Source organism: Felis catus, chromosome X, assembly GCF_018350175.1.
Source record: "Felis catus isolate Fca126 chromosome X, F.catus_Fca126_mat1.0, whole genome shotgun sequence".
In the NCBI taxonomy this organism is placed as follows: Eukaryota; Metazoa; Chordata; class Mammalia; order Carnivora; family Felidae; genus Felis; species Felis catus.
This window is the reverse complement of record NC_058386.1, coordinates 97,890,876-97,918,716: the sequence shown is the minus strand read 5'-3', so window position 1 is coordinate 97,918,716 and position 27,841 is coordinate 97,890,876. Positions and strand designations below refer to the sequence as shown.

The following is a 27,841-nucleotide window of genomic DNA, read 5'->3' as shown; positions in this document are numbered from 1 at the left end:
CAGGTAGTTTTTATACACTTTAGATAAAGAGAAAAAAAAAATCTGTGAGTAGTGGACAGGACCAAGAAACTGTGTTTGGAAGATTCAATTTGTAAGGAATTCTAAACAGAATTTGGGCTGGGGCAGAAAATTAGTAAAAAAGTAACAAGTGTTGTTTATGCAGTTTACTAAGCTGTAAATTCCCCATCTATGGTTCTAAGGATGTCTTGTTACCTCCTGGTGTAGGGAAAGTACCTTTCACACGGGAGACTTATTTCCTGCTTCCAAGGGGACAGAGGAAGAGCTGCATGTCCTTCCTGAATGGCTCTATTTAAAGTAGCTTTACAAGGGGATGGAGAACCATTTATCATGCTAATTGTCAACAAAAGAAAGCCGGAGTAGCCATACTTATATCAGACAATCTAGACTTTAAAATAAAGACTGTATCAAGAGATGCAGAAGGGCATTATATCATAATCAAGGGGTCTATCCACCAAGAAGACCTAACAATTGTAAACATTTATGCTCCAAATGTGAAAGCACCCAAATATATAAATCAATGAATCGCAAACAGAAAGAAATTCATTGATAAGAATACCCTAATAGTAGGGGAATTCAACACCCCACTTACAACAATGGACAGATCATCTAATCAGAAGATCACCAAGGACACAATGGCTTTGAATGACACACAGGACCAGATGGATTTCACAGATATATTCAGAACATTTCATCCTAAGGCAGTGGAATATACATTCTTCTCCAGTGCACATGGAACATTCTCCAGAACAGACCAGGTGCAGGAACACAAATCAGCCCTCAACAAGTACAAAAAGATCGAGATCATACCGTGCATATTTTCAGACCACCACGCTATGAAATTCGAAATCAACCACAAGAAAAAAATTTGGAAAGGTAAAAAATACTTGGAGACTAAAAAACATCCTACTAAAGAATGAATGGGCTAACCAAGAAGTTAAAGAGGAAATTAAAAAGTCTATGGAAGCCAATGAAAATATTAACACCACAGCCCAAAACCTGTGGGATACAGCAAAGGTGGTCATAAGAGGAAAGTATATAGCAATCCAGGCCTTCCTAAAGAAGGAAGAAAGCTCTCAGATACATAACCTAACCTTATACCTTAAAGAACTTGGAAAAGAATAGCAAATAAAACCCAAAACCAGCAGAAGACAGGAAATAATAAAGATCAGAGCAGATATCAATGCTATCGAAACCAACAAAAAACAGTAGAACAGATCAATGAAGCCAGGAGCTGGTTCTTTGAAAGAATTAACAAAATTGATAAACCCCTAGCCAGACTGGTCAAAAAGAAAAGGAAAGGACCCAAATAAATAAAATCAAGAATGAAAGAGGAGAGATCACAACCAACACAGTGGAAATAAAAACAAAAAAGAGAATATTATGAGCAATTATACGCCAATAAAATGGGCAATCTGAAAGAAATAGAAAAATTCCTAGAAACATATAAACTACTAAAAGTGAAACAGGAAGAAATAGAAAATTTGAACAGACCCATAACCAGTAAAGAAATTGAATCAGTAATCAAAAATCTCCCCCCCAAAAAAAAGAGTCCAGGGCCAGATGGCTTTCCAGGGGAATTCTACCAAACATTTAAGGAAGAGTTAGCACCTATTCTCCTGAAGCTGTCCCAAAAATTGAAATGGAAGGAAAACTTCCAAACTCTTTCTATGAAGCCAGCATTACCTTGATTCCAAAACCAGACAGAGACCCCACTAAAAAGGAGAACTATAGACCCATTTCCCTGATGAACATGGATGCAAAAATCCTCAACAAGATATTAGCCAACTGGATGCAACAATACATTAAAAAAATTATTCACCACGACCAAGTGGGATTTATGCCTGGGATGCAGGGCTGGTTCAATATCCGCAAAAAAAATCAATGAGATTCATCACATCAAAAAGAAAGGACAAGAACCACACGATCCTCTCAATAGATGCAAAGAAAGCATTTGACAAGATACAGCATCCTTTCTTGATAAAAAAAACCCTCAAGAAAGTAGGAATAGAAGGATCCTACCTCGAGATCATAAAAGCCATATATGAACGACCCAACGCTAATATCCTCAATGGGGAAAAACTGAGAGCTTTCCCCCTAAGGTCAGGAACAAGACAGGGATGTCCACTCTCGCCACTGCTACTCAACACGGTATTGGAAGTCTTAGCCTCAGCAATCAGACAACACAAAGGAATAAAAGGCATCCAGATCGGCCAGGAGGAGGTCAAACTTTCATTCTTTGCAGATGACATGATATTCTATATGGAAAATCCAAAAGATTCCACCAAAAAACTGCTAGAACTGATCCACGAATTCAGCAAAGTCACAGGATATAAAATCAATGTACAGAAATCGGTTGCATTTCTATACACGAATAATGTAGCAACAGAAAGAGATATCAAGGAATTGATCCCATTTACAATTGCACCGAAAACTGTAAAATACCTAGGAATAAACCTAACCAAAGAGGTGAAAAATTTATACACTGAAAACTACAGAAAGCTTATGAAAGAAATTGAAGAAGACACACAAAAAAAATGGAAAAAGATTCCATGCTCCTGGATAGGAAGAACAAATATTGTTGCAATGTCGATACTACCCAAAGCGATCTACGTATTCAATGCAATCCCTATCAAAATAACACCAGCATTCTTCACAGAGCTAGAACAAATAATCCTAAAATTGGTATGGAACCAGAAAAGACCCCAAGTAGCCAAAGCAATCTTGAAAAGGAAAACCAAAGCAGGAGGCATCACAATCCCAGGCTTCAAGTTGAATTACAAAGCTGTAATCATCAAGACAGTATGGTAGTGGCACAAGAACAGACACTCAGATCAATGGATCAACAGGATAGAGAACGCAGAAATGGACCCACAAATGTATAGCCAACTAACCTTTGACAAAGCAGGGAAGAATATCCAGTGGAATAAAGAGAGTCTCTTCAGCAAGTGGTGCTGGGAAAAACTAGACAGCAATATGCAGAAAAATTAACCTGGACCACTTTCTTATACCATACACAAAAATAAACTCAAATGGATGAGAGACCTAAATGTAAGACAAGAAGCCATCAGAATCCTTGAAGAGAAAGCAGGTAAAAACCTCTTTGACCTTGGCCGCAGCAAATTCTTACTCAACACGTCTCCAGAGGCAAGGGAAACAAAAGCAAAAATGAACTATTGGGACCTCATCAAATAAAAAGCTTCCGCACAGCGAGGGAAACAATCAGCAAAACTAAAAGGCAACCGATGGAATAGGAGAAGATATTTGCAAATGACATATCAGATAAAGGGTTAGTATCCAAAATCTATAAAGAACTCAACACCCCCCAAAAAAATAACCCAGTGAAGAAATGGGCAAAAGACATGATTAGACACTTTTCCAAAGAAGACATCCAGATCGCCAACTGACACATGAAAAAATGCTCCACATCACGCATCATCAGGGAAATACAAATCAAAACCACAGTAAGATACCACCTCACACCTGTCAGAATGGCTAACATTCACAACTCAGGCAACAGCAGATGTTGGCGAGGATGCGGAGAAAGAGGGATGCTGTTGCATTGCTGGTGGGAATGAAAACTGGTGCAGCCACTTTGGAAAACAGTATGAGGGGTCCTCAAAAAATTAAAACTAGAACTACCCTATGCAATTGCACTACTAGGTATTTATCCAAAGGATACAGGTGTGCTGTTTTGAAGGGACACATGCACCCCCATGTTTATAGCAGCACTATCAACAATAGCCAAAGTATGGAAAGAGCCCAAATGCCCATCGATGGATGAATGGATAAAGAAGATGTGGTGTAGGGGCGCCTGGGTGGCGCAGTCAGTTAAGCGTCCGACTTCAGCCAGGTCACGATCTCGCGGTCCGTGAGTTCGAGCCCCGCGTCAGGCTCTGGGCTGATGGCTCGGAGCCTGGAGCCTGTTTCTGATTCTGTGTCTCCCTCTCTCTCTGCCCCTCCCCTGTTCATGCTCTGTCTCTCTCTGTCCCAAAAAAATAAATAAACTTTGAAAAAAAATTAAAAAAAGAAGATGTGGTGTATATATATATATATATATTACAATATATATATATACTATATATATATATAGTATATATATATATATATATATATATACAATAGAGTATTACTCAGCAATCAAAAAGAATGAAATCTTGCCATTTGCAACTACAGAGATGGAACTGGAGGGTATTATGTTAAGTGAAATTAGTGAGAAAAAGACAAATATATGACTTCATTCATACGAGGGCTTTAAGATACAAAACATAGGGGCGCCTGGGTGGCTCAGTCGGTTGGGCGGCCGACTTCGGCTCAGGTCATGATCTCGTGGTCCGTGAGTTCGAGCCCCGCATCGGGCTCTGTGCTGACCTGCTCAGAGCCTGGAGCCTGTTTCGGATTCTGTGTTTCCCTCTCTCTCTGACCCTCCCCCGTTCATGCTCTGTCTCTCTCTGTCTCAAAAATAAATAAACGTTAAAAAAAAAAGATACAAAACATAAACATAAAGGAAGGGAGGCAAAAATAATATACAAACAGGGCGGGGGCAAAACATAAGAGACTTTTAAATATGGAGAACAAACAGAGGGTTACTGGGAGGGGTTGTGGGAGGGAGGATGGGTTAAAACATGAAAAAAAAGAAATGAAGAACAATGGAAAACATGAATATTTAAGTCTAAATAAACATTGACTAGGGGTGCCTGGGTGGCTCAGTCGGTTGAGCATCCGACTTCGGCTCAGGTCATGATCTCGTGTTCATGGGTTCAAGCCCTGCATCAGGCTCTGTGCTGACATCTCAGAGCCTGGAGCCTGCTTCAGATTCTGTGTCTCCCTCTCTCTCTGCTCCTCCCCCAGCTCATGCTCTGTCTCTCTCTGTCTCTCAAAAATAAAATAAAACATTAAAAAAAATTTTAAATAAAAAACATTGACTGTATAAAATTTTAAAAATAATAATAATAAAGCAGCTTTAGGGGCACCTGGCTGGCTCAGTGGGTAGAGCATGTGATTGGGGTCACAAGTTTGAGCCCTGTCTTGGGCGTAGAGATGTCTTAAAAAGAAAAAATAGGGGCGCCTCGGTGGCTCAGTTGGTTAAGTGCCCGACACTTGATTTTCGGTCAGATCATTTTCTCAGTTTGTGGGATCGAGCCCCACGTCGGGCTATGCACTGACAGCGTGGAGCCAGCTTGAGATTCTCTCTCTCCCTCTCTCTCTCTGCCCCTCCCCTGCTTGTGCTCTTGCTGTCTCTCAAAAGAAATAAATAAACATTTTTTAAAAAGAAAGCAGCTTTAATCCAAAATAATCAATATGCCATTTTGGTATATTTTGGGGTGGCTTACCCTGGGTCCCTTAGGAACAACATGGTGGTTGCCAGAGGGGAGGTAGGTGGAGCATGGGTTCCATAGATGAAGGGGATTAAGAGGTACAAACTCCCAGTTATAAAATACTTCAGGATTTCATAGGGCTAAAAGTACAGCATGGGACACATGGTCATTAGTGTTTTGATAATGTTGCACAGCGACAGGCGGTAACCACACTTAACGCAACGAGCATGTCGAAATGTATAGAAGTGCGGAACCACAAAGTTGTACACTTGAAAACAACGCCACATTGTCAACTCTACTTCGAAAGAAAACCACAACTGCAGTGGGAGAGGGCTTCTGTCTCATGGGGCTCTGTTGGGGCGCAGGGGTGTCCCTTTTCTCCTCGGCCAGGACTGGAGGCCAAGATCAGCTCTTGAGGGTGGCCGTCATGGCTGCAACGTGTCGGGTAGCCTTGTTTTCCTCCGTGAGACTTTTTGTAGTTGTGAGGCCCTATTTGGCTGTTACTAGGCCAGGGCCTTCAGTGGCAGCACGGGGCTCAGGGTTTGGGGCTTTCCTTAGACACCACCAGGCTCTTGTGCGCTGATCCGGGGCTACGTTGCCCCAAAAGTGGCTGGGCCCCCCCACCCGCCTGCTGCACAGGCGAGGACGCGCGCCCACACAACATGTAGTCACCTACCACAGCGAGGCCAGTGAATGAGGGGGACCTCTCCGTCCCAGGCGTCCTACTGCTTTGGGCCGCCGAGTAGATGTTACCTGGAAGAGGGGTGTCCAGAAATGGTGACGCCCATTGTGGAAGGGGCATCTGAGGCCACCTAACCGAGGAGGAAACACACCGTTTTTCCTTGCCTGGATTAACTTGGGGGCCAGTCTGGCAGCTCCAGCTATCTGCCCGCACCTGTGCCTCCTGGGCAGGGTTTGGTGCAGGAATGCAGGGCCCAGGGCAGTGAGCAAGACCCGGGAGTGGGTTCTGGGGGAGAAGGAACACTGCAGGTCTGACAGTGCACTGGCAGCAAGCACAACGCCTGCTTTTTAAAAAAATTTTTTAATGTTTATTTATTTTTGGGAGAGAGAGAGCATGAGGGAGAGAGGGGCAGGGAGAAGAGAGAGACACAGATTCCAAAGCAGGCTCCAGGCTCTGAGCTGTCAGCACACAGCCCGACGCGGGGCTGGAACTCACAAACGGCGAGATCATGACCTGAGCCGAAGTCGGAGGCTCAACCGACTGAGCCCCCCAGGCGCCCCCACGAAGTGTGCTTGTAAGCAGTTAGCTGCATCCAGTGGGACAGCTCTGGGCCCACACGATTGTGGGCCGTGCCATGCTGCCTGGGCACAAATCTCTGGCACATTTTCTACATCGAAGTACCTACTTCATCAGTTGAGAAAATAGTGTGTTAGAAAGTCTTAAAAAGTTCTAAAAGGGGGCGCCTGGGTGGCGCAGTCGGTTAAGCGTCCAACTTCAGCTCAGGTCACGATCTCACACTCCGTGAGTTCGAGCCCCGCGTCGGGCTCTGGGCTGACGGCTCAGAGCCTGGAGCCTGTTTCCGATTCTGCGTCTCCCTCTCTCTCTGCCCTTCCCCCGTTCATGCTCTGTCTCTCTCTGTCCCAAAAATAAATAAACGTTGAAAAAAAAATAAAAAAAAAATAAAAAGTTCTAAAAGTATTTTCTTCAATAAGACAAGTTCTGAGAGCATCTTATTTTGTTCTAAAAGCAATAAACTACTCTCTGTGGGGAAAAAAGGGGGGAAAAAGCGGCCGCAGGAGGCCCAGGTACTTGGACTTTATGCTGGACCCTACCTATCAGACTCAGCTTCACTAAACATACATTTGTTGCTCGTCTGTTGTGTCCTATGTGTGGATTATTCCCTAACTCCAGTGTCAAAATATCCAGCCTTAGGCCAACTCACCTTAGGAGGGAAAGCCTCTTCTATTGCTGCTATCAGCCCCTGAACACTGGCCTCAGTCTGAACCACTTCCTGGTCATTCTTAGCAGGGTCTGGAAGAAATTCTGGTTCTCTCTTTACTTTGTAGGGAATGGCAGCCTTACCAGGAGGCTATCTGGCTTGTCTGTTAATTACAGTATAATCATGGGTAGGAAGAACACCCCTTAGCAGCTAATCACGGTCCCTGTGAGTGAGGTTGTGAATGGCCACTAAGATTTCCAATATTTTTTAAGATGTGGGAAATGCCTGGGGCTCCTGGGTGGCTCATTCGGTTAAGCGTCCACCTCTTGGTTTCCACTCAGGTCATGATCTCGCGGTTCGTGAGTCTGAGCCCCTTGTCAGGCGCTGACAGCACGGAGCCTGCTTGGGATTCCCTCTCTTCCTCTCCCTCTGCCCCTCCCCTGCTTGTGTGCGCTCTCTCTCTCAAAATAAATAAATACAAACTTTTTAAAAATGTAGGAAATGCTTGTGATGAAATGTCAGAATATCAGATACAATGTGGAATACAGTAGTACTTGGAAAAGAAATTATAGGAAAACAACCTGAAAAATAACATTTTCATTATTACCCTTGGATATTTGGCAGGGTTATAGTTGAGGTTAATATGCTTTTCTATTTTTCATTCTTTATTTTGAGAGACAGACTGAGCAGGGAAAGGGCAGAGAGATGGGGAGATACAGAGAGAATCCCAACCAGGTTCCATATACTGTCAGCACCGTGCCTGACATGGGGCTCAATCCCACAAACCCCGAGATCATGACCTGAGCCAAAATCAAAAGTCTGATGCTCAACCGACCGAGCCACCAGGCGCGCCAAGTTTAACAAGTTTTATTTTCGGTGTCTTCATACTTTCCATATAAATCACAATAATGTGTTACCTTTTTTTAAAGATTTTATTTTTATTTCATTATTTTTTAAATGTCTGTTTATTTATTTTGAGAGAGAGCATGAGCGGAGAAGGGGCAGAGGGACAGGGAGACAGAGAATCTTAAGCAAGCTCCACTCTCAGCGCAAGCCTCACATAGTACTCAATCTCACCAACCATGAGATCAAGACCTGAGCCAAAATCAAGAGTCAGGCGTTCAACCAACTGAGCCACCCAGGCACCCCTAAAGATTTCTTATTTATGTATCTATTTTTTTAATTTACATCCAAGTTAGCATATAGTACAACAATGATTTCAGTAGTAGATTCCTTTGTGCCCCTTAGCCATTTAGCTCATCCCCCCTCCCACAACCCCTCCAGCAACCCTCAGTTTGTTCTCTGTATTTAAAAGTCTGTTATGTTTTGTCTCCCTCCCTGTTTTTCTATTATTTTTGCCTCCCTTCCCTTATGTTCACCTATTTTGTATCTTAAATTCCTCATGAGTGAAGTCATGATATTTGTCTTGGGCTGACTAATTTCGCTTAGCATAATGCCCTCTAGTTCCATCCATGTAGTGGCAAATGGCAAGATTGCATTCTTTTCTGATTGCTAAGTAATACTCCATTGTAAATATATATGCCACATCTTCTTTATCCATTCATCCATCGATGGACATTTGGCTCTTTCCATACCTAGTGATTTGGAGTACACTCTACGCCCAACGTGGGGCCCAAACTTAACACCCCTGAGATCAAGAGTCCAAGACCTACCAACTGAACCAGCCGAGTGCCCAATACGTGTCACTTTTGTTACTGAGGAAGAAGCATTTATTTGGGGAAGGCCAGGAAGACCTTCTACCCACGCTTCAAGAGTCATCTTAAAATCTACCTCCTCCGACTGTTTTCTTATTTGTACTGATGTAAATTCTGCCTTCTTTGCACTTCCATATATTGCTTTATTACTTACGTGTGACATATGCCTTGTTCTAGATTATATGTGATTTTAACTCATGTATTTTCTTTCTCTCCGTGACTTGCTTGTATCTTCGGTGCTTGTTTTTAGTACATAGACACGTTTAGACAATTAAATGCAATGAGGTACATGCACGAACATGTGCACACACACACAATAGGGAGGGAAATAGGGAGGGAAGAGGAGGGAGAGAAGGAAGGAAGGAGGAGGGAGAAAAGACAGGGAGGGAAGGAGGGAGTGGGAAGAGGGAGGAGAAAGTAGGGAAGATGGAGGGAGGTGAGGGATGGATACGGAACAGAGTGGGAGGAGGGTGAGAAGGAGGTAGGAGGGAAGAGGATGGCAGGGAAGAAGGCAGAGAGGTAGAAAGGGAAGGAGGAATCTAGGGAGGGAAGAACAGGTGACGGGAGGAAGGAAGAGAGAGAGGGAGGGAGGGAAGGCGAGGGAAGGAAACTTTTTCCATACTTCATTCCGACTTCCTAAGAATTCTGTGAGTTGACCATCATTAGTTTAGTAAACAGTGGTAGTAATAGGAAGAGTTGCCCTATTTCCAGTTGGGGAAACGGAGGCACAGAGACAGGAAGGCTTGCCAGTGTCATGAGGTGAGAATATACCATGAAAGCAGAAGAACACGGCTGTGCCCGGAAACCAGACACGTGTGCTCCACCCAACTCCAGAGCCCGCTCGCTTTCCTCAGCCCCCCGTTCTCTGCCATAATATTTATGAAGGCGGAAGGGGGGGTTAGGGGCGCGGTCGCCACTCTAGCTGATGAAAGGTGCACACATCACCGTAATGCCACTACACGCACAGACGTTTACATTCCAATTCCAGGGGACGCCTCATGCACCTTGTGGACCGATGTGGCCTCCAAGCAGGGACTCTGGCTCTCCACCTTGATCCCCTAGCCCAGTAACTGCAGTGAGCCGAACCCAGAGCCATCTGGGACTCCCCTCCAAGAACCCCATCCTAAAACACTGTTTTCATGAGTCTCGCTTGCCCCAAACTTACAGGGTTCCATCCTCCCAGATGCACATACCCCAACACCTCCCTTGAATTCGACCCCAACGTAATATTTAAACTTGATTTCCCTGCTGGATATGGAGTTCTCTGCAGACTCTTCTCTAGCTCCCTCTCGAGGTCTACCCTCGAGACAGCCACCCTGGCTGTGTCTGGGTTTCCTGAGATCAGCTTTCTACTTCTTCCTTCCTGGGGTTGCTCGTAATACCCTCTCCTATCGTCTTTGTTGGTACGGACGTTTGTTTATTTAGAGAGCAGGCACGCACGAGTCGGGTAGGGGCAGAGAGCCGGAGACGGAGAATCCCAAGCAGGAGCCACGCTGGGCCGCAGCCCCATATGGGGCTTGATCTCACAACCACGACATCATGACCTGAGCCAGTACCGGGAGTCCGTCGCTTAACCGACCGAGCCACCCAGGCGCCCTTCTCCTCCCCCCTTTAACTGCAGTTCTGCGCACAGCCTGCTTAGCATTTACCAAACTTTGGCTCACTCTGAGACGTGAGGGAAGCCCCACTACTCCCCGAAAGCCAACTCCGCTTCTACCAGGGGCTGCCAGGAACACTCTGCAGAGGTTTGGATCCTTGCCCACTTCCACCAAGCTGCATAACCTTGGGAAGGTCACCCAACCTCTCCAAGCCTCCGTCGCCTTGCCTCAGCAAGAAACAGTGATGCCTCGCACCACTCTCCGCCCCTCCCCGCGGACAGCTGCAAGATTCGTCAGCCAGGCCCCGGTGCGCAGCCGGCACTCACGTGAGGTCACCGGCACGAGCAAGCACGGCCACGTTCACTCCACAGGCTCGCACATCCACCCAGGGGCAGGGGTTATGCTCCATGTCCGGCACCTTCGATCACAGCGAGGGCCCAAGCACAGCCTGAGCCCCCTCAGCCCTGACCCCTTACCTCCAGCATCAGCTCCGGTCGTCTGAGCCCGTCCTGTGGGCCTTCCTTCTATTACCTCGTACACTTCGCAGCTCAGGAGAGGGGGTACCATCGTGACCCCCATTGTACAGATGCGGCACGGGAGGCACAGGGATCTCAGCTGATTGACCTGGGCCACAGAGCAACTTAGTGGGGGTGGGGCTCCATCATTTTCAGCGTCTTTCTCTCATGTGGGCTGATCCCTCTGCTCAGACTGGGAGAAGCCAGGGCACAAAGGCTGAGTCTGCGCTGGAGGCACTGCCCACACTACCTGCCACGGGGCCCTGTAAGCACACAGGCCACGAGGTTTGGTGACTGGAGCCCAGGTAGGTACAAACAGACATGTAGCGGGGCGCCTGGCTGGCTCAGTTGGGGGAGTGTGACTCTCGCTCTCAGGGCCATGGGCTCGAGCCCCACGTTGGGGGGAGAGATTACTGAAAAAAAGACTTAAAAAAGAAAGACCCCAAATGACGTGTAGCCCTGGAGACCTGACGGTCACGAGAAAACTTCCTGTCCTCGTTGTCAACTGCCAGAGAACAACCAGCACCTGTCTTCTCTCACGGACCCTTGCGAATAAAGAAACACAACATTGGCTGAAATCAGAAATGTGAGACGGTGTGGTGTGGCCACCGGAAACATTTTATTCTTGTCACCTCAATTACTCCCGCAGCACCCTGGCGAGGTGGTGGCTATTGCTGTCCTCGTTCTACGGACGAGGACACCTGAGGAAACGGAGACTCAGCAACTCAACAGGTTAGCCAGCTAGCCAGGGCGAGCAAGCCGCGACGCAGACCCCGGCAGGCTGGCCCCAGAGCGCCCACGGCCAGAAACCCGGCACATCGAACCCCAGTCGTGGCTATTTTTGCTTAGGACGGGGCTCCGTTCGGTTGTTAAGGTCTGCAAAGTGTGAAGTTACTGAAGAAAATACTACCACAACTGGTGCCAAGGTAGGGCAATAGTTGTCTCGGGACACGGGAGGGACTGAGATGGAGCCAACGGGAAGGCTCCGTGGGAACGGGAGACACGAAAGAACGCGCCCCCTCAGCGGTCACGGATAATCGCAGCTAGTCCAGCACAAACAGAATGAAAGCCCTCGTAGGCCGCTCACGCAATAACTAATCTCAAGTCGAAACTGGCCATAGGGTGTCCAGCCGAGGCGGGGGAGGTGCCTGCGGCATTCAACAAGGGCCTCCCTGAGGAGGAAACATCTGGTTAAAGTGGTCAGGAGGACGCAGTCACCTTGCATCCCTTACCACCTCTTTGAAAACGAATTGGTCCGCAAACCTCTTTTAGTTAGTTTCTTACCCATCCTCCAGGGGCATGAGGCAGGGGCACTTATCCTGAGACTCAGCGGGTGAGGTGACTAGGGCCCGTGATGCATTTAGGAACCCACAGAAATGATGGAGTGTCTGAATTCAAATGGGGGTGAGGAGAATGGCCGTGGGGTAAACGAGGGATAAATCGAGCACGTTGTCGAGCATAAGGCCCACTGTGGGAAGCTGTTTCCAATATTTAGGATATTAACGAGTCTTGGAACATCAATAAAACAGTTCTGGTGGGGAAAACCACAGAGCCCTCAATCTGGTCTGCTCCCTTTTATTTGACAAGAAATAAGCATGCATACCATTAAGTGGAGTTCAGTATCTGCTTACAGGTTTCCTCTGTTGATGTAAAAGTGACATACAAAAGAGTGCACAAATCTCAAACTTACATTTGTTGAGTTTTGACAAACTATATAAAACTATGTAGGGGGGCGCCTGGGTGGCGCAGTCGGTTAAGCGTCCGACTTCAGCCAGGTCACCATCTCGCGGTCCGTGAGTTCGAGCACCGCGTCGGGCTCTGGGCTGATGGCTCGGAGCCTGGAGCCTGTTTCCGATTCTGTGTCTCCCTCTCTCTCTGCCCCTCCCCCGTTCATGCTCTGTCTCTCTCTGTCCCAAAAATAAATAAAAAAACGTTGAAAAAAATTAAAAAAAAAAAACTATGTAGAGTCACTCTTTATCACGGATTCCTTGCTATACCCCAAATGTCTTGTCCCTTGTCTCTTTTCTGTACTCATCTGGAGAAACCAAAACCCTACATAAATTCAACTCTCCGACCAATAAAAATGTATCCCTGCCGTAAGAAAAATAAATAAATAAAAAAGGAAAAGAAAAAGAAAAAGGAAACCAACAAGAAACGAAATTTATTTAGGGGTGCCTGGGTGGCTCAGTCGGTTAAGCATCTGGCTTTGGCTCACTTCATGATCTTTGGGTTCATGAGGTCCAGCCCCCCATTGGGCTCTCTGCCTTTAGCACAGAGCCCCCTTGAGATCCTCTGTCCCTCCCGCCCCGCTTGTGCTCTCTCCCAAAATAAATAAACTTAAAAACAAAAGAAGTAAACTTCATTTATTCCCTCAGCAAGGGCTCAGGAAGATCTTTCTAGAAAAACCGAGAGGCTGAGGGAAGGGAGAAATGGCGGCGGGAAATTACCCGCGTCCCAAAGGTCCCAACCCTTCAGGGATATGCATGCTTGTATAGAGAAATCTATAGCTAGAGGCATAGCTGCTGTGCAGGAATGCTTCAGGATAGGCGGTTACAATGAGACAAAGAAACAAATATTTGAAAAAGAAAAATTGCAAGAAAAAAAAAGCAGGAGCTTTGTGCACTTTAAGCAGCCTTGAATGCACTGTGCAGGTTTGTAGCCCTGCACCGAGATGTAGCTTCATCACCAAAATTCTGGAGGCACCGGACTTTCCCAAGGGGCACGTGTGGTTTTATTTGCATAGTGCATCTGAGCACCAGGCACGATCACCAACCCCAAGCCCCAGCCCCAGCTCCTGTTCCCGGGTACCCGGGAGTTTGGCGGGCTCTAACTTCAGCATCTCGCTGAAAAAACTCAGAGTGTGCCACCTCAGAGCTGATCACATTCGTTTGATGACTATTCCCTGCTTTGTACCGGCTGCTAGGTCCAGAGGTTGGGGGGTGGGGGTGGGGCTGGCCCAAGAGAGATTGTCCCAACTTTTCTGCCAGGTCTCCAGACCTAGGGTGAGGTCTGTCTCTCACCCTACGCAAATAGGCAAACACAATGCAGCACAGCCCCTTGCTCGGGAGTGGGGGAGACATGCCGCCAGTTTGGGGGACACGAGCTAAGCTACAATCGAAGCCGCCAGCTCTGGTTACCCATAGTCCCCTCCGATGCCTTAGAGCAAGTGCTCCCCACCCCAGCCCTCTTGGCAGGAGTACCCGCCCACTTGGTGCCCAAGCCCAGCCGCATGCGCACCTCGGCGAGCCCAACCCCCACTACAGGGTGGTATATATAAAGCGCCTAGCGGGACGCTGGGTAGCTGAACTCGACGGCACGGCAGCGTAGCCACCGCTTCGCGTGTGACCCAGCGATCCAGCAGATCCAGACGCAGATCCACACAGGACGGCAGAGGGATACTATGGATCCTTTCAACCAATTCAAGCGCGAAGTCACGGGCTTCCCCAGCCTGGGAGTCGACGAGGACCGGGAAGAGCTGCGTGGTCTGTGCCCGTCGGGACCAGCGTCTTCGCCACGTCCCAGAAATGAAGGGTCCCTGGGCGAGGGGAGCGGTCTGGCCACCCCTCAGATGCCTCCCCTGGTCTCCTCCCCACAGCCCGGGCTCTGATGCTGATATTTGTCTCTGGATTTCTTCCTTTGCAGAAACCAAGCAAGTGGGGATGTCGCTTACCAGAGACCAAGCAGCTGAGGAAGCAGGGTCAGAGTTCGCACCTCAACAGCGGGCGGCAGGCATACAAATCAAGAAGGAAGGAGACAGCCATGGGGACGACAACCATGGTGACGGTGACGGCGAGGAGGGGGCCGGCGATGTGGGCGCTGGATATCCGTGGCCCGTGGGTCGCGAAACCCGCGATGAGAAGCCGGAGGAGCCGAAGCCGGAGGAGCCAAGGCCGGAGGGGCAGTTGCCCCCGGCCGCGGCTCCGGGTCCAGCTCGGGGATGGAAGTGGCCGGTGGGTCGCCTCATCAAGTTCACCCCCCAGCAGATGCGCCAGCTGGAGAGCTTGTTCCAGAGCACCCAGTATCCCAGCCCCACCACGCGGTAAGTGGGGCCGCTGCGCGGGGTGCGTGTGCCCGGGTTCGGGGGGAGTGGCTGGGGCTGGCGGGGACGGCGCGGGGGGGGGGGGGGGGGGGGGGGGAAGGAACGTGGACTAGGGCGTTGGGGGGACCGCGGCGGAGACTGGCGGGGGGAGCGACGGCGGGAACGGGACGGCGAGTGGGGGGGGGGGCGGGGGGGGGCGGCGCGGAGGCTTGTCACGTGTCTCTCTCCTCGTGGCTGAAGTAAAACCTACCCGGCCCTCGAGGCTGCCGGTCCCGCACCTCCCTTGGTTTAGGCGGGAGCTGAGGGCTCTGCGGGTGGGGACCAAGGGGGACGTTCAGGTGGAGTGGAACATCTGGAGCCGGGAAACTGTCCGCTGCGGCTAATAGAAGAAAGTCCTAGAAAGTCCGACTAGAACCGGGGGGGGGGGGGGGGGGGGGGGGGGGGGCGAGAAGTCTGAGACGCGGGAGCAAACGGGCTAGTAGGATCCCGCCTTTGCTTAAAATGGTGATAAATCTGCTCGTTGTGGATTATTTCTGCACCGGTTTTTAGTGTTATTTTTAAATTTTAGTGTTATTTTTAAATTATTTACGTATTTGAGGTAATCCCAACTCACTAAAGTAATCCCAATTTATGTATTTTAAATACACCCAACGTGGGGCTGGAACTCATGACCCTTGACGTCCAGAGTCACAGGCTCCTGCAACCGAACCCGCCAGTCGGCCCTGCCCTGATTTGGATATTTTTAAATAGTGCGCCGGAAAACGGTCTCGAGTAGTGAATGTTCTGCATTCCCTTAAACTTTGCTAGAGGTCTTTAAAAATAAATTAAAATTTAAAGAAGAAGAAAACGGGCGCGGCTGGCTCAGTCCGTAGAGCATATGAATTTTGATCTCGAGTCGTGAGTTCAAGCCCCATTTTGGACCCGTAGCCTACTTAAGAAAACTGTAAATCGGGCGCCTGGGTGGCTCAGTGGTTGAGCGTCCCACTTCGTCAGGTCGAGAGATCTCTCAGCGTTCTGGGATTCCAGCCCCACCTCTGACTTTGCCTGAAATGCTTTGGATTCTGTCTCCCTCCCTGTTCACCCCTTCCACGCTTGCGCGTGGCGCTGTCTCAAATATAAATAAACATTTAAAAAAAAGAAAAGAAAAAATAATAAAATTGAAAAAAAATTAAAATTAAATCGTGCCGACGGAAAAAACTGCCCTCAAAGGAAGCCTCAAGCTACCCCTTAAGGATAGTGGGGGCGGGGGGGGGGGGGGAGAGTGTGTGTGTGTGTGTGTGTGTGTGTGTGTGTGTGTGTGTTGGGGGGTGGATGGTGGATGGCAGGGGGGAAGTTAGTGGTAGAAAAATGTAACAAAGCACGACCAAGGAATAAACAGCAGTTTGTGCCATCCTCTAGCCTCTAGTGGGCATGTACTCTTAACTGGGTTCATTACTGATAGATAAAGAGAGATGGGGGAGGGGACGGGATGGGAGGGGAGGGGAGAGACAGAGAGAGAACGCATGTTGTTTTAGGGCTCTAATTTATCATTATTTTTTTATTAAAAAAATTTTTTTAACGTTTATTTATTTTTGAGACAGAGAGAGACAGAGCATGAACGGGGGAGGGTCAGAGAGAGAGGGAGACACAGAATCTGAAACAGGCTCCGGGCTCTGAGCTGTCAGCATAGAGCCGGACACGGGGCTGGAACTCACGGACCTCGAGATCATGACCTGAGCCGAAGTCGGACACTCAACCAACTGAGCCACCCAGGCGTCCCTTAGGGCTCTAATTTAACCCATAAAGTGGGTAAGAGCAATGACTGAAAGTCCACACAGATAGTTCCTCAGTCAGATTCTTTTTCATTTTGGTGTTGATAACACTAAAAGAAACTGAATTAGAATGTCACGTGTTCTTGGGGACTGTGCCTCCTTTACCCACCAAGACTTGGCTTCCCTTAAATTCTTTGTCAACTGAACCTCACTGTAAATCCTGAAATGGCGTGACTTTTCCTAGTGCAGAAACTGGTTCATAAAATGTCACTGACATCTCCCCGAAAACAATTTTTCAAAAGATGAATGAAAAATGCTGTATTTTAACTCACCGCCAACTCCACATACTGATCCTTGCGATTTTTCTCCCCTCAGCAAGGAACTTTCGAGATTCATGAATGTGCCTGTAGCCAGAGTGCAGGTCAGTAAACCCGAAAAAAACAATTTCGCTGGGAGCCATTTTAAACCTGTTTCAGGATTTGGGGCACCTTGGTCATAGACTTTCTCACGTTTCTGTGTTTTCGTTGCCTTTTTTAGATTTGGGAAATAAGTGTTGAACTTTTGGGTCTTGCGGAGGGGAAGGTGGGATACATAAAGCCCAGGTTTTGGAAATTGCCCATTACCAGAGGGAACATGATTTCCTAAAGGAATGAAAAAATTGGTATAGTATAGTATCCCTTGCATACACATATATATACACCTTTGTCTAAGCTACACCTTACTGTATGTACTTTCATAGGTCACTAAAGTAGACTTATAATACACATATTTTTATAATTATATGTCACATGTGTAGTATACTGATTTTTATGTGCAATATATATTTACGTGCTAATATAACTATATTTGTATTTTATATATATTATAAATACAAAAATATGTGTGTAATGTAGTAAATATCAATTATATAAGATATACAATACATTTAATTCATAGAATAATGCTTATATTTATCTAAAGTAGAAATACACTTAATATATAAATGTACATATAAAAAATATGTAGTATATTGCACGTATATTCCTTTTTTAAGTTTATTTAGTTTGAGAGAGAGAGAGAGAGAGTCTGTGCGAGCAGGAGAGGGGCAGAGAGAGAATCCCAAGCAGGTGCTGAGCTGTTAGCACAGAGCCTGACATGGGGACTTAATTTCCCGAACCCTGAGATAATGACCTGAGCAGAAATCAAGAGCCGGACGCTTAACCAACTGAGCCACCCAGGCGCCCTATGTGGTGGTTTTCCTTTTGAATATGATCTTTTGCTCTAGGATCCAGACGAAAGCAATTTTATTTTTTAATCATAAAATTCATTTGATTTATTTTTTAAATTTTATTTAAAAATTTCAAAAATGTTTTTTATTGTCACTGCTTACTGCTTTTAGTTAAAGTACCTGGGTCTCCTGTTGTTGGTTTCCTTTTGTTTTGTTTTGTGTTTTGTTTGTTTTTTAACATCTATGATTTGTTACTCTAGGATTTGGAGTAAGGCAGTTTTATTTTTTAATGAAAAAATTATTTTATTTCAACATTTTTAAATTTAATTAATTCCAATTTGGAGCTATTGCTTTTAAGTGTTTGGTAAAGGGGTGTGGAGAGTGGCAGGCCTCCACTTTAATTTCCCAGAATTCTTTGATCTGTCAGCCTGAAAACATAGTTAAAGAGTAGATTGTGCATTATGGTAGACGTGGGGGGGGGGAGTCGCAACCTCTGAAATCTGTCCAAGACAAAATAAACTCAAACAACAATTTCAAACAAGGTTGCATCAACTCAACAAAGGGGGAAGCCAGTCTAACGAGGTGGAGGGTAAGGGGAGAATTATTTGGGGATATCACTCACGTTCCAATTTGTGAGAGTACCAAACGCATTAGCGAATGGTCCTTCGAGGACTGTCTGACACCTGAGATTTTGGTCTTCTTTTTCTGTTTTTAAGTGTACTTATTTATTTTGAGAGAGGGAGAGACAGGGGGCACGAGAGCAGGAAGGGGGCTCCCAGCTTGCCGCTGTCGGCGTGGAGCCCTCTTGGGATCCTCTGTCTCCCTCTCTGTCTGCCTCTCCGGCCTCGCCTGCTCGCGCTCTCTCTCAAAAATAAACAAACATTAAGAAAATTGACTCTCTTAACTGCCATACGTACCACGTGGCAGTGTTAAGTCTAGTCGTTATGTTACATTATCTTCCTGGTACGTATTTATCTCAAAAGTGGCCATTTTTACCTTGTGACCGACTCTAGGCCCTTCCTCCACCCACCCTTCTAGCACTCACAGATCCGATGTTGCTCCATGAGTTTGTTGAGCTTTTTTTTAGATTCCACATATAACTGAGAACATAAAGCGTTTGTGTGAAGAACATTTTAATGGGTGTCCCCTCGACCATTTTGCGAGTACAGTTAAGAGTTGTTTTGAGGGGCGCCTGGGTGGCGCAGTCGGTTAGGCGTCCGACTTCAGCCAGGTCACGATCTCTCGGTCCGTGAGTTCGAGCCCCGCGTCGGGCTCTGAGCTGATGGCTCAGAACCTGGAGCCTGTTTCCGATTCTGTGTCTCCCTCTCTCTCTGCCCCTCCCCCGTTCATGCTCTGTCTCTCTCTGTCCCAAAAATAAATAAACGTTGAAAAAAAAAAATTAAAAAAAAAAAAAGAGTTGTTTTGATAACCCAGTATTAGGTATGTGGAACTAGTATCAGTGTCTACCTCAGTTAGGCTGCTTTGCACTTGTGTAGACTTGGCCTCTGGTAAACTTGGATCCCCCAAAAGGAGCTCCCAGCACTGGTTTCTTTAGACTTTTCATATTCAAGCAGCAGAAAGACCAAGTAACTACTAAGCTGGGAGAGGGAAAATGAGGCAACAGAGAGAGTAGAGGCCCTTAGTCTCAAGTAACCTTTGCCACCTGGGAATGTCTACAAATATTAAATACAAAGGAATTCCATTAATACGATGCGGAAAGGACAGTGGAGTCCAAAGGACAGGTGTTTTGTTTTGTTTTGTTTTTTGTACTGTTCATAGCTGGCAGATAGGCGGGAGGAGCCATTTTGTGACTCCTCTCCCACATGCTTAGCTGTCTTCCTAAAGTGTCAGTTTCGCCTGGTTGCCTTAAGAATACCATATGATTTCACTTATGTGTGGAATCTTACCGAACAGACGAAACAGAAGCAGACTGTAATACAGAGGAGACTGGAGGTTGCGGGGTAGGGGGAGAGGGACGGGCAAAATAAGTGAAGTGCATTAGGAGGCGCCAAGTTCCAGTCATGTAGTAAATCAGTCGCGGGGATGAAAAGTACAGCAGAAGGAATATAGTCAAAATACAGCAATGACTTTGTATGGTGATGATGGTGATTACACTGATCGTGGTGAGCATTTTGTAAGGTAGAGGAATGACGAATCACTGTGCTGTCCACCTGAAACTACTATAATATTGTATTGTCAGCTATGCTTCGACTCAAAAAAGAAAGGAGAAGAAGGGATGGGATGGGGCTCTCCTGGCGGAGGAGAGGGGCTTAGGGGGCCCTGCCCTGCTGGGCAGCAGTGGCTCCTGTCCAGGGTCCTGGAACTGTAGCCAGAGCAGAGGGCGCTGACCGGGTGCTGAGCCCAGGGAAGTCTGGAGGGTGGGGCAGGGTGGAGGGTGCAGAGTGGACAACGGTGGTGTGCCTCTTTGCCCCCGAACTGTTGGCTGGGCAGAGATTTTGAGAACTTGAGTAAGTGTGGTCCTAGTCAGGCTAAACCTTCGTTGCCCCCGAAGTGTAAAACATCCAGGTGCTGTCCGGTGCTTCAGCTTAACTTGTGTCCCAGCAAGACAAGCCACAGGCTCCTGGGCCCTCCAAGCCCAAGCCTCGCTCACAGTACCACCCTTCAACTATGAAGAGGTTTCAGAAAATGAATGAGCCTTTAGTCATCCTTCAAAGAAACCTTTGGTTTCAAAATCCCACACGTGCCTGTGGATTATTTACTGCACATTGAAGACGGGCTTTGCAAACTGGGGGTTGTCGCCCCAGCAGGACTTTATGCTGAGCTTCCCCACAAGCAGGGTGACACTAGCCTAGTGATTAGGAGTCAGTGGCAGCTGGACAGCTGAGGGCCAGCTGTCAGGACACAGCCCAGCACGTGTAAGAGTAACAGCAGGGACGGAGTGCCATTCCTCAGCTACACCTGTTTGTCAGGGTGGGGAAAAATAATACGCAAGGTGGGAGGACAGAGTGAAAGCCATAAGCCAAGCCACAGCCTGGCACAGAGTGGGTGCCGTCTGAGGGTGAGCTGAAGGGAGACCCCTCGGTGCTAACTTTCCTAGGATAATTTAGCAACAAGGAAGTAGCTTCCCTGGTGCAGTTTAAAACCCTGAGGGTGTAGAGAGTAGCCTGCTGGGTTTTTTTTTTTTTTTTTCATGTATGACATTCAATGCTCAACATACTAAAACGATCCTTTTTTTCTCTCTGATTGAAGGTTTGGTTTAAGAATAGGAGGGCCAAGTTGAGAAGACAGCGGAGGGCACTGAGGCTCAGAAACATGCCCCCCATGGCCACGGTCCCCCCTCCCATCATTAACACAGGTCAACCCTACCGTAGCATCTTCATTCGGCAGCTGAATTTTGTGTGGATTTTTCAGGAGCCAATGATGCCGGGGCCACCTCGCCCGCCCATGCCACCCTTTCCTCCTATGTTCCTGCTTCCTCAACCTTGGTCCTGTCTAGGTTTCCCTCCCTATGGCTGCCCTCCACCCTTCCTTCCCTATGGCTACTTTCCACCTTTCCCTCCCTATGGCCGCCCTCCACTTTTCCTTCCCTTTGGTGGCCCTCCACCTTTCCCTCGCTATGGCTGTCCTCCTTTGGCCCATCCTGGTGCGGTACCACCCATGGCTCTTCTTTAATCGTTTTCCCAAAGAATGGGCTCTGTGACAGTTTTTTTCCGAGGTGTTTTTGAGCCAGATTCAAGTTTCTGTATCTGTTGCCTTAACGAATAGTTCATTCAATGTGTGCTGAATTATTAAAGAGAAGTCAAATTCACTGACCCTCTATTTTAGGGCACTTTTTACATTTTCAATAAAGTTGTGAATTCTCTACAATTGTTTTTTGCGTGTGGTGTGGGGTCAGTCAGTTGCATGGGCAATGCCATTCATAGGGAAAGGCGAGGACACCTGCTCTCACGCAGCACTGTCCCTGAGCCACCATCGGCAGGCCAGGCACATCCCCGAAGGTGCCCACGTGCCCGGGGCAGGGTTACAGAGACCCACCCTCTCCTCGGCCACCCCGTCCTCCCGCCCCGCGCGCAAGCCCGACCCCGCAGAGGTGCAGGACCGGGTGGCGTCAGCCCCTAAGGAGGGACCGGCGGGCTTCCGGGCGGGGCTGGGCCCCAGTCGCCCCGAGGAGCTGGGGCCCAACCGAGCACTGGCAGGGAAACTCGGAAGGGGCTACTCACAGCTCCCGGAGAAGCGGCAGCCTGGTGTGCATCTGGTGCTCTCCAAGTTGCGTCCGGCGCCTGCCCCGCGGGCGGACCAGACCGGGCCGCGCGGCCTTCCAGCGGGAGGGTCCGGCGCCTGCGGAGGCACCGCGAGGCGAGACCCCCTTCCAGGCCGGCGCTGGGCTCGCTCTCTCTCTCCCCTGTCCCCCACTCCCCAGGGGTGCAGGGCCCGGCATCGCTCGGCCCCCAGCTCGCAGCTGCCGGGCACCTTTCCGCGAAATCCTGCCTATGGCCCGCCGTCCTCGCGTGCGGTCATTTCAAGTCCGCAGCTGAGAAAGGACCTGGGTCTTTGTCCCCTCGGACTTGGGGTGGCGGAGGGGCTCCTGCGGAACCCAGACCGTGTACCTGGTGCCCGATCGGGTTGTTTACACTGGCACACACAGCCCTTCTCGTTGCCAGGACGACCCCGGCCCCGGGGACGAGTTTTGCCGGTGCACCCAAAATGTCTCCCCCCGTCCCCCAGGTTTGGGTTGTGGCGCCGCAGCGGGGTCTGTGAGCCGGGGCGTCGCAGATCTCCCGGATCTGATATCGGGGCCCACCACCCCCCCCACCCCCCCGCGGTGGGGATGGTTCCAGGCCGTGGCCTCGGGTTGGCGGAAGCGTAGGCTCCCATCGAGGCCGGTCCTCCGCCCCCCGCCCCTCCCCCAGCGCTGCGAAGCCGCAGGCTGTCTGCGTAGCCGCCGCCGTGACTCACCTTCTTCTTCCCTGCCGGGACCTGGACGGCCTGGGTCTGTAGCCGTGGGCCCTCCACCCAGGCTCCGCAAGCCCATCCTACATCTCCCCGGGCAGGTGTGTTTGCAGGAACAGTCTGGGCACCATCGTCGTTTCTGACCCCAGGATCCTTGCGTGTAAATAGCAATTTTTTTCTTTAACAGTATGAAACGTTTTTACTACACATGATCTATGGTCCAAATCAGTAATTACATAGTCAGATCTTTGTATCATACATATTAAATGTACACAACAATAAAATCACCTCTTCCATGAAAATTTTGTCGGTTCACTTTACGTGTTATCAAACGCAAGGCTCACGTGAGACTGTATAACACTTAACAGTCTGTTCACGTGCCAAGGGACAAGGCTAAACAGTAAATTAAAGTGTTAAAATATCTTATGCCAGGACAGTTTTCTTTTTGAATTTGATAAGCCAAGGACCATCAAGGACTATTTAGAACCTGAATAGAATCCAGTGGCTATGAAATTAAAAAGCGGGTTTGAGGGAAAACAGATAAGCATCCCCCCCCAGTTTTTTGTTTAGTTTCAGATAGCAAGTCAATGGGAAACTTTTAACCATAACATTCATTTCACTTTTTAGAGCTTGAATAACCACCTCTTCAGCCCGCCTCGCTAAGGTTACTGCATAATCCCTGCATTCCTGTCAAGAAGGATTAGCCATCTTCTCAGGTGGGAGGATTCCAGACTCACTGGGCTACTATCTAGATCTGCAGTCTCAAAAGCAATTTTTGAATCTACTTCCAGGTATGTTCCTTGATGGAGATCAATGTATTCTTTTTGTTATTCTTTTTTGCGTATTTTAATAGTGTCAGAGGCCAGAGGAAAACTGGGTATTTTTAATTTAATTTAATTTCTTTAAAAAAAAATGTTACTCTTAAAGTTTAGTTGATGTACAATCTTGTATTCGTCTCTGGTGCACAATGTAGTGATTCGATAATCAAACTGGCTGTTTGTAATTGTAATATCTGGCTTCATGGGTCCTCATCACTATCCTGAGGGATTTAACTACCATGAGACCTTAGATGGAATGGTGCCTTGACACAGGTCACGTTTTCAGTGCTCATTCAAAGTCTTACTTGGCAGTATCTGCATTCATTTCAGTGTAAAAAACTTAAGGCCAAAAGTAGCATATGGTTTTAAGCTCTACCTGATCTTGAAATCTGGATATTAGACCTTATTTATCCACAGGGGGAAAAAATACCATCAAGCCTCCCACAATTCAAAATTTGAAACCAATTTCAGGAAGAACAAAAAATACAAAGGGATTAATGACCTACTTTTAGGTTTTGACCCTTTATACCTTCAGGCTTTCTTTCTCAATGTTCATTCTATTATTGCCCGTTTCATCAGTATGTGCCCAGACAACAATTAGATTTTCAGGAGAGTGGGATTGAATTGGGGGAGCATAGTACATACAAGAGGCCTATGAGCTTCAAACTGATGCCTTGTCCCACATCTTCGGCCACTTGTGCCCTTTATCACAGTCTTTCCATAATGATTATTTTTCCCTTGTATCTTTTTTAAAAGTCGTGGTAAAAGTCAAATAACAGAAGTACCCACTTTAAAGTGTACGATTCATGGGGCGCCTGGGTGGCGCAGTCGGTTAAGCGTCCGACTTCAGCCAGGTCACGATCTCGCGGTCCGTGAGTTCGAGCCCCGCGTGGGGCTCTGGGCTGATGGCTCAGAGCCTGGCGCCTGTTTCCGTTTCTGTGTCTCCCTCTCTCTCTGCCCCTCCCCCATTCATGCTCTGTCTCTCTCTGTCCCAAAAATAAATAAACGTTGAAAAAAAAAATTTAAAGTGTACGATTCAGTGGCATTTAGTGCATCCACAATATTCCCTTTTTTTTTCAATGTTTATTTATTTTTGAGAGAGAGAGAGAGCACATGAGCAGGGGAGAGGTAGAGACAGAGAGAGGAGGACAGAGATGTAAAGCGGGCTCTGCATTGACAGTGGGGTTCGAACTCGAACCAGGAAATCATGACCTGAGCCCGGTCGGACACTCAACCGACTGAGCCACTCAGGCGCCCCAATTCACAATATTCTGCCACCATGACCACCATCTAGTTTCCAAGCTTATTCATCACCCCAAAATGAAACCCCTTATTCATTTGGCCATCATTCCCCCAATTCCTCCCTCCTCCAGCCCCTGGCAACTTCTAGTCTGCTTCCTGTCTCTATGAATTTGCCTCTTCTGGATATTTAATATTTATGGAATCATAAAATATGTGACCTTCTGTGTCTGACTTCTTTCACTTAGCGTAATGTTTTTGAGGTTCATCCAGTTTGTAGCAAGTATTAGTACTTCATTCCTGTTTTGAGTTGAATAATAGTCCATTATGTGACTATGCCACATTTTGTTTATCCATTCCTCAGTGGATGGAAATTTGGGTTATTTCCAACTTTTGGCTGTTGTAAATAGTGCTTCTATCTACATTCATGTACAATTATTTGTTTGAGTACCCATTTTCGATTCTTTAATGTATATACGTAGAATTGGAATTGCTGGGTCACAAGGCAATTTTATGTTTGAATTTTCGAGGAACTGTCACATATAACAACTGTACCATTTTACATTCCCACTTGCCATGTGCGGGGGTTCCTGTTTCTTCACATCCTCACCAACACTTATTATATCCCATTTTTTAAATTATAGACATCCTAGTGGATGTGAGATGTTATCTCGTTGTGGCTTTGATTTACATTTCCCTAACGACTAATGATATTGAGCATCTTGTCATGCTTGTTGGCCATTTGTACATATTCTTGGGAAAAAAACATCTAATCATTTAATTTGGTGGTTTATTTTTTCACTGCTGAGTTGTAAGGATTCTTTATGTATCCTGGAAACTACTCATTTTTAAGGGTTTTTTTCTTAAGTTTATTGATTTGAGAGAGAGAAGGGGAGGGACAGAGACAGAGAGGGAGAGAGAGAATCCCAAGCAGGCTCCGTACTGTCAGTGCAGAGTCGAGGGGCCGGATCTCACAAACCGTGAGATCGTGACCTGAGCTGAAATCAAGAGTTGGACACTTAACGGACTGAGCCACCCAGGCGCCCCTGGAAACTATACTCTTGTCAGATATATGACTTATAAATATTTTATCTCGTTGTGTTGGTTGTCTTTTCACTATCTTAATAGTGTCATTGGATGCACGAAGTTCTTAATTTTGATGAAATCCAATTTATGTAATTTTTCCTTTGTTGCTATTATGCTTTGGTGTCATATCGAAGAATCCATTGCTGGGGCACCTGAGTGTCTCGGCCAGCTAAACATCTGACTTCAGCTCAGGTCGTGATCTTATGGTTCGTGGGTTTGAGCCACGCTTTGGGCTCTGTGCTGACAGCTCAGAACCTGGAGCCTACTTTGGGTTCTGTGTCTCCCACTTTTTCTGCCCTCCCATGCTCATGCTCTCTCTCTCTCTAAAAAATAAATAAACATTAAAAAAAAAAAAAGAATCCATTGCCAAATCCAAGATCATGAGTTTTTCCCTGTTTTCTCCTGAAGAAAAGGAGTTTTATAGTTTTATGACTCCTTCTTCCTCTCTCTCTCCCTCTCTCTCTCCCTCCCCCCATATATATCTCACTATATATATATATATATATATATATATATATATATATACACACATACACTCTGTTTCTCTGTCTCTTTCTATATATATAGTGGGATATATATATATATATAGAGAGAGAGAGAGAGAGAGAGAGAGTTTTACATAACTATACATATGAGAGTTTTTAAATTTTAACTCATATTTAGGTATTTTGTCCATTTTCATGTTGGTATATGATATGAGGTATATTTCCAACTTAATTCTTTTGCATATAGCTATCTAGTTGTCCATCATTTCCTGAACAATTCTTTCCCAGTTGAATTATCTTGGCACCTTTATCCAGAATCGATTGACCATTGGTGTATGGGTTTATTTATGGTTTCTGGTTCCTCGAGTCTATTCCAGTGATCTGTATGACTATCCTTATGCCAGTACAATGCTGTTTTGATTAGTGTAGTTTTGTAGTAAGTTTTGAAATTTAGACGTCAGGGTCCTACAACTTTTATTTTCTTTTTAAAGATTATTTTGGCTTATTATATTCCCTTATAATTCCATATGATTTTAGAATTCTTGTTCCTTGCATTTCTTGTTAAAAACCAGAAACTCTGGGGGCGCCTGGGTGGCTCAGTCAGTTAAGCGTCCGACTTCAGCTCAGGTCACGATCTCACACTCCGTGAGTTCGAGCCCCGCGTCGGGCTCTGGGCTGACGGCTCAGAGCCTGGAGCCTGCTTCCAGTTCTGTGTCTCCCTCTCTCTCTGCCCCTCCCCCATTCATGCTCTGTCTCTCTCTGTCTCAAAAATAAATAAACGTTAAAAAAAATTTTTTTAAAAAAACAAAAAACCAGAAACTCTGAATATTAGAATGTGACAACTTTAGAAGACACATTTTCTCCCCTCTTCTAGGTTTGTTGTTCCTAATTGTTTGGGCTGCTGTGGTTGGCTTATTTAGTGACTTCCTAAGCTATTTTTTGCAATATCTGTGTTAGTTTTTTTTTAATTTCAGTATTAAAAAATAAAAATAAATACAAAGAAAATAAGTAAAATTTCACTATATTTGACATGCAATATTATATTAGTTTCAGTTATACAACTTAGTGATTTGACAATTATATACAACATGAAATGCTCACCACAATAAGTGTAGATATCATCTGCCATCATACAAAATTATTATAATATGATGGACTATATTCCCTATGCAGTACTTTTCGTCTCCATGACTCATTTATTTTATTTATTTATTTTTAAGTAAACTCGACCCCAGATGTG

The 27,841-nt window shown here is 46.7% G+C and overlaps 1 protein-coding gene, 2 long non-coding RNA genes and 1 other non-coding gene across 8 annotated transcripts in view; 3 read left to right on the top strand and 1 right to left on the bottom strand.

The window, feature by feature from the left end:
• Window positions 1-27,841, bottom strand: part of LOC111558776 — a 71,077-nt gene that overhangs the window by 14,888 nt on the left and 28,348 nt on the right. The window contains exon 1 of one of the 5 annotated variants that reach the window (XR_002739919.2): window positions 22,980-23,106. The exons of 1 other annotated variant lie outside the window; for it this stretch is intronic. This is a non-coding gene — a long non-coding RNA (uncharacterized LOC111558776). Of the gene's footprint in view, window positions 1-6,012; window positions 6,396-14,735; window positions 14,864-22,243; window positions 22,416-22,979; window positions 23,107-27,841 lie in introns of those variants that run through there. 3 more of the 5 variants (XR_002739918.2, XR_006592883.1, XR_006592884.1) reach the window with 3 other exon arrangements.
• On the top strand, window positions 5,668-5,810 carry LOC111558864. The gene has a single exon (XR_002739990.1).
• Window positions 14,198-21,890, top strand: LOC111558775 (rhox homeobox family member 2B-like). Its single transcript, XM_023249457.2, has 4 exons — window positions 14,198-14,547; window positions 14,708-15,104; window positions 17,231-17,276; window positions 21,273-21,890. The coding sequence occupies exons 1-4, from the start codon at window positions 14,466-14,468 to the stop codon at window positions 21,693-21,695; spliced, it is 948 nt and encodes a 315-aa protein (XP_023105225.1). The 5' UTR covers window positions 14,198-14,465; the 3' UTR covers window positions 21,696-21,890.
• The window catches only part of LOC123383309, a 42,240-nt gene continuing 37,394 nt past the window's right edge, over window positions 22,996-27,841 (top strand). Inside the window, exons 1-2 of the long non-coding RNA XR_006592885.1 lie at window positions 22,996-23,133; window positions 23,601-23,764. This is a non-coding gene — a long non-coding RNA (uncharacterized LOC123383309). The remainder of the gene's footprint in view (window positions 23,134-23,600; window positions 23,765-27,841) is intronic.

Coding starts and splice junctions, on each gene's coding strand:
- LOC111558775 (XM_023249457.2), top strand. CDS start 14,466: ATGGATCCTTTCAACCAATTCAAGCGCGAAGTCACGGGCTTCCCCAGC. Junction 14,548..14,707: donor GGACCGGGAAGAGCTGCGTG/GTCTGTGCCCGT, acceptor CTTCCTTTGCAG/AAACCAAGCAAGTGGGGATG. Junction 15,105..17,230: donor TATCCCAGCCCCACCACGCG/GTAAGTGGGGCC, acceptor TTCTCCCCTCAG/CAAGGAACTTTCGAGATTCA.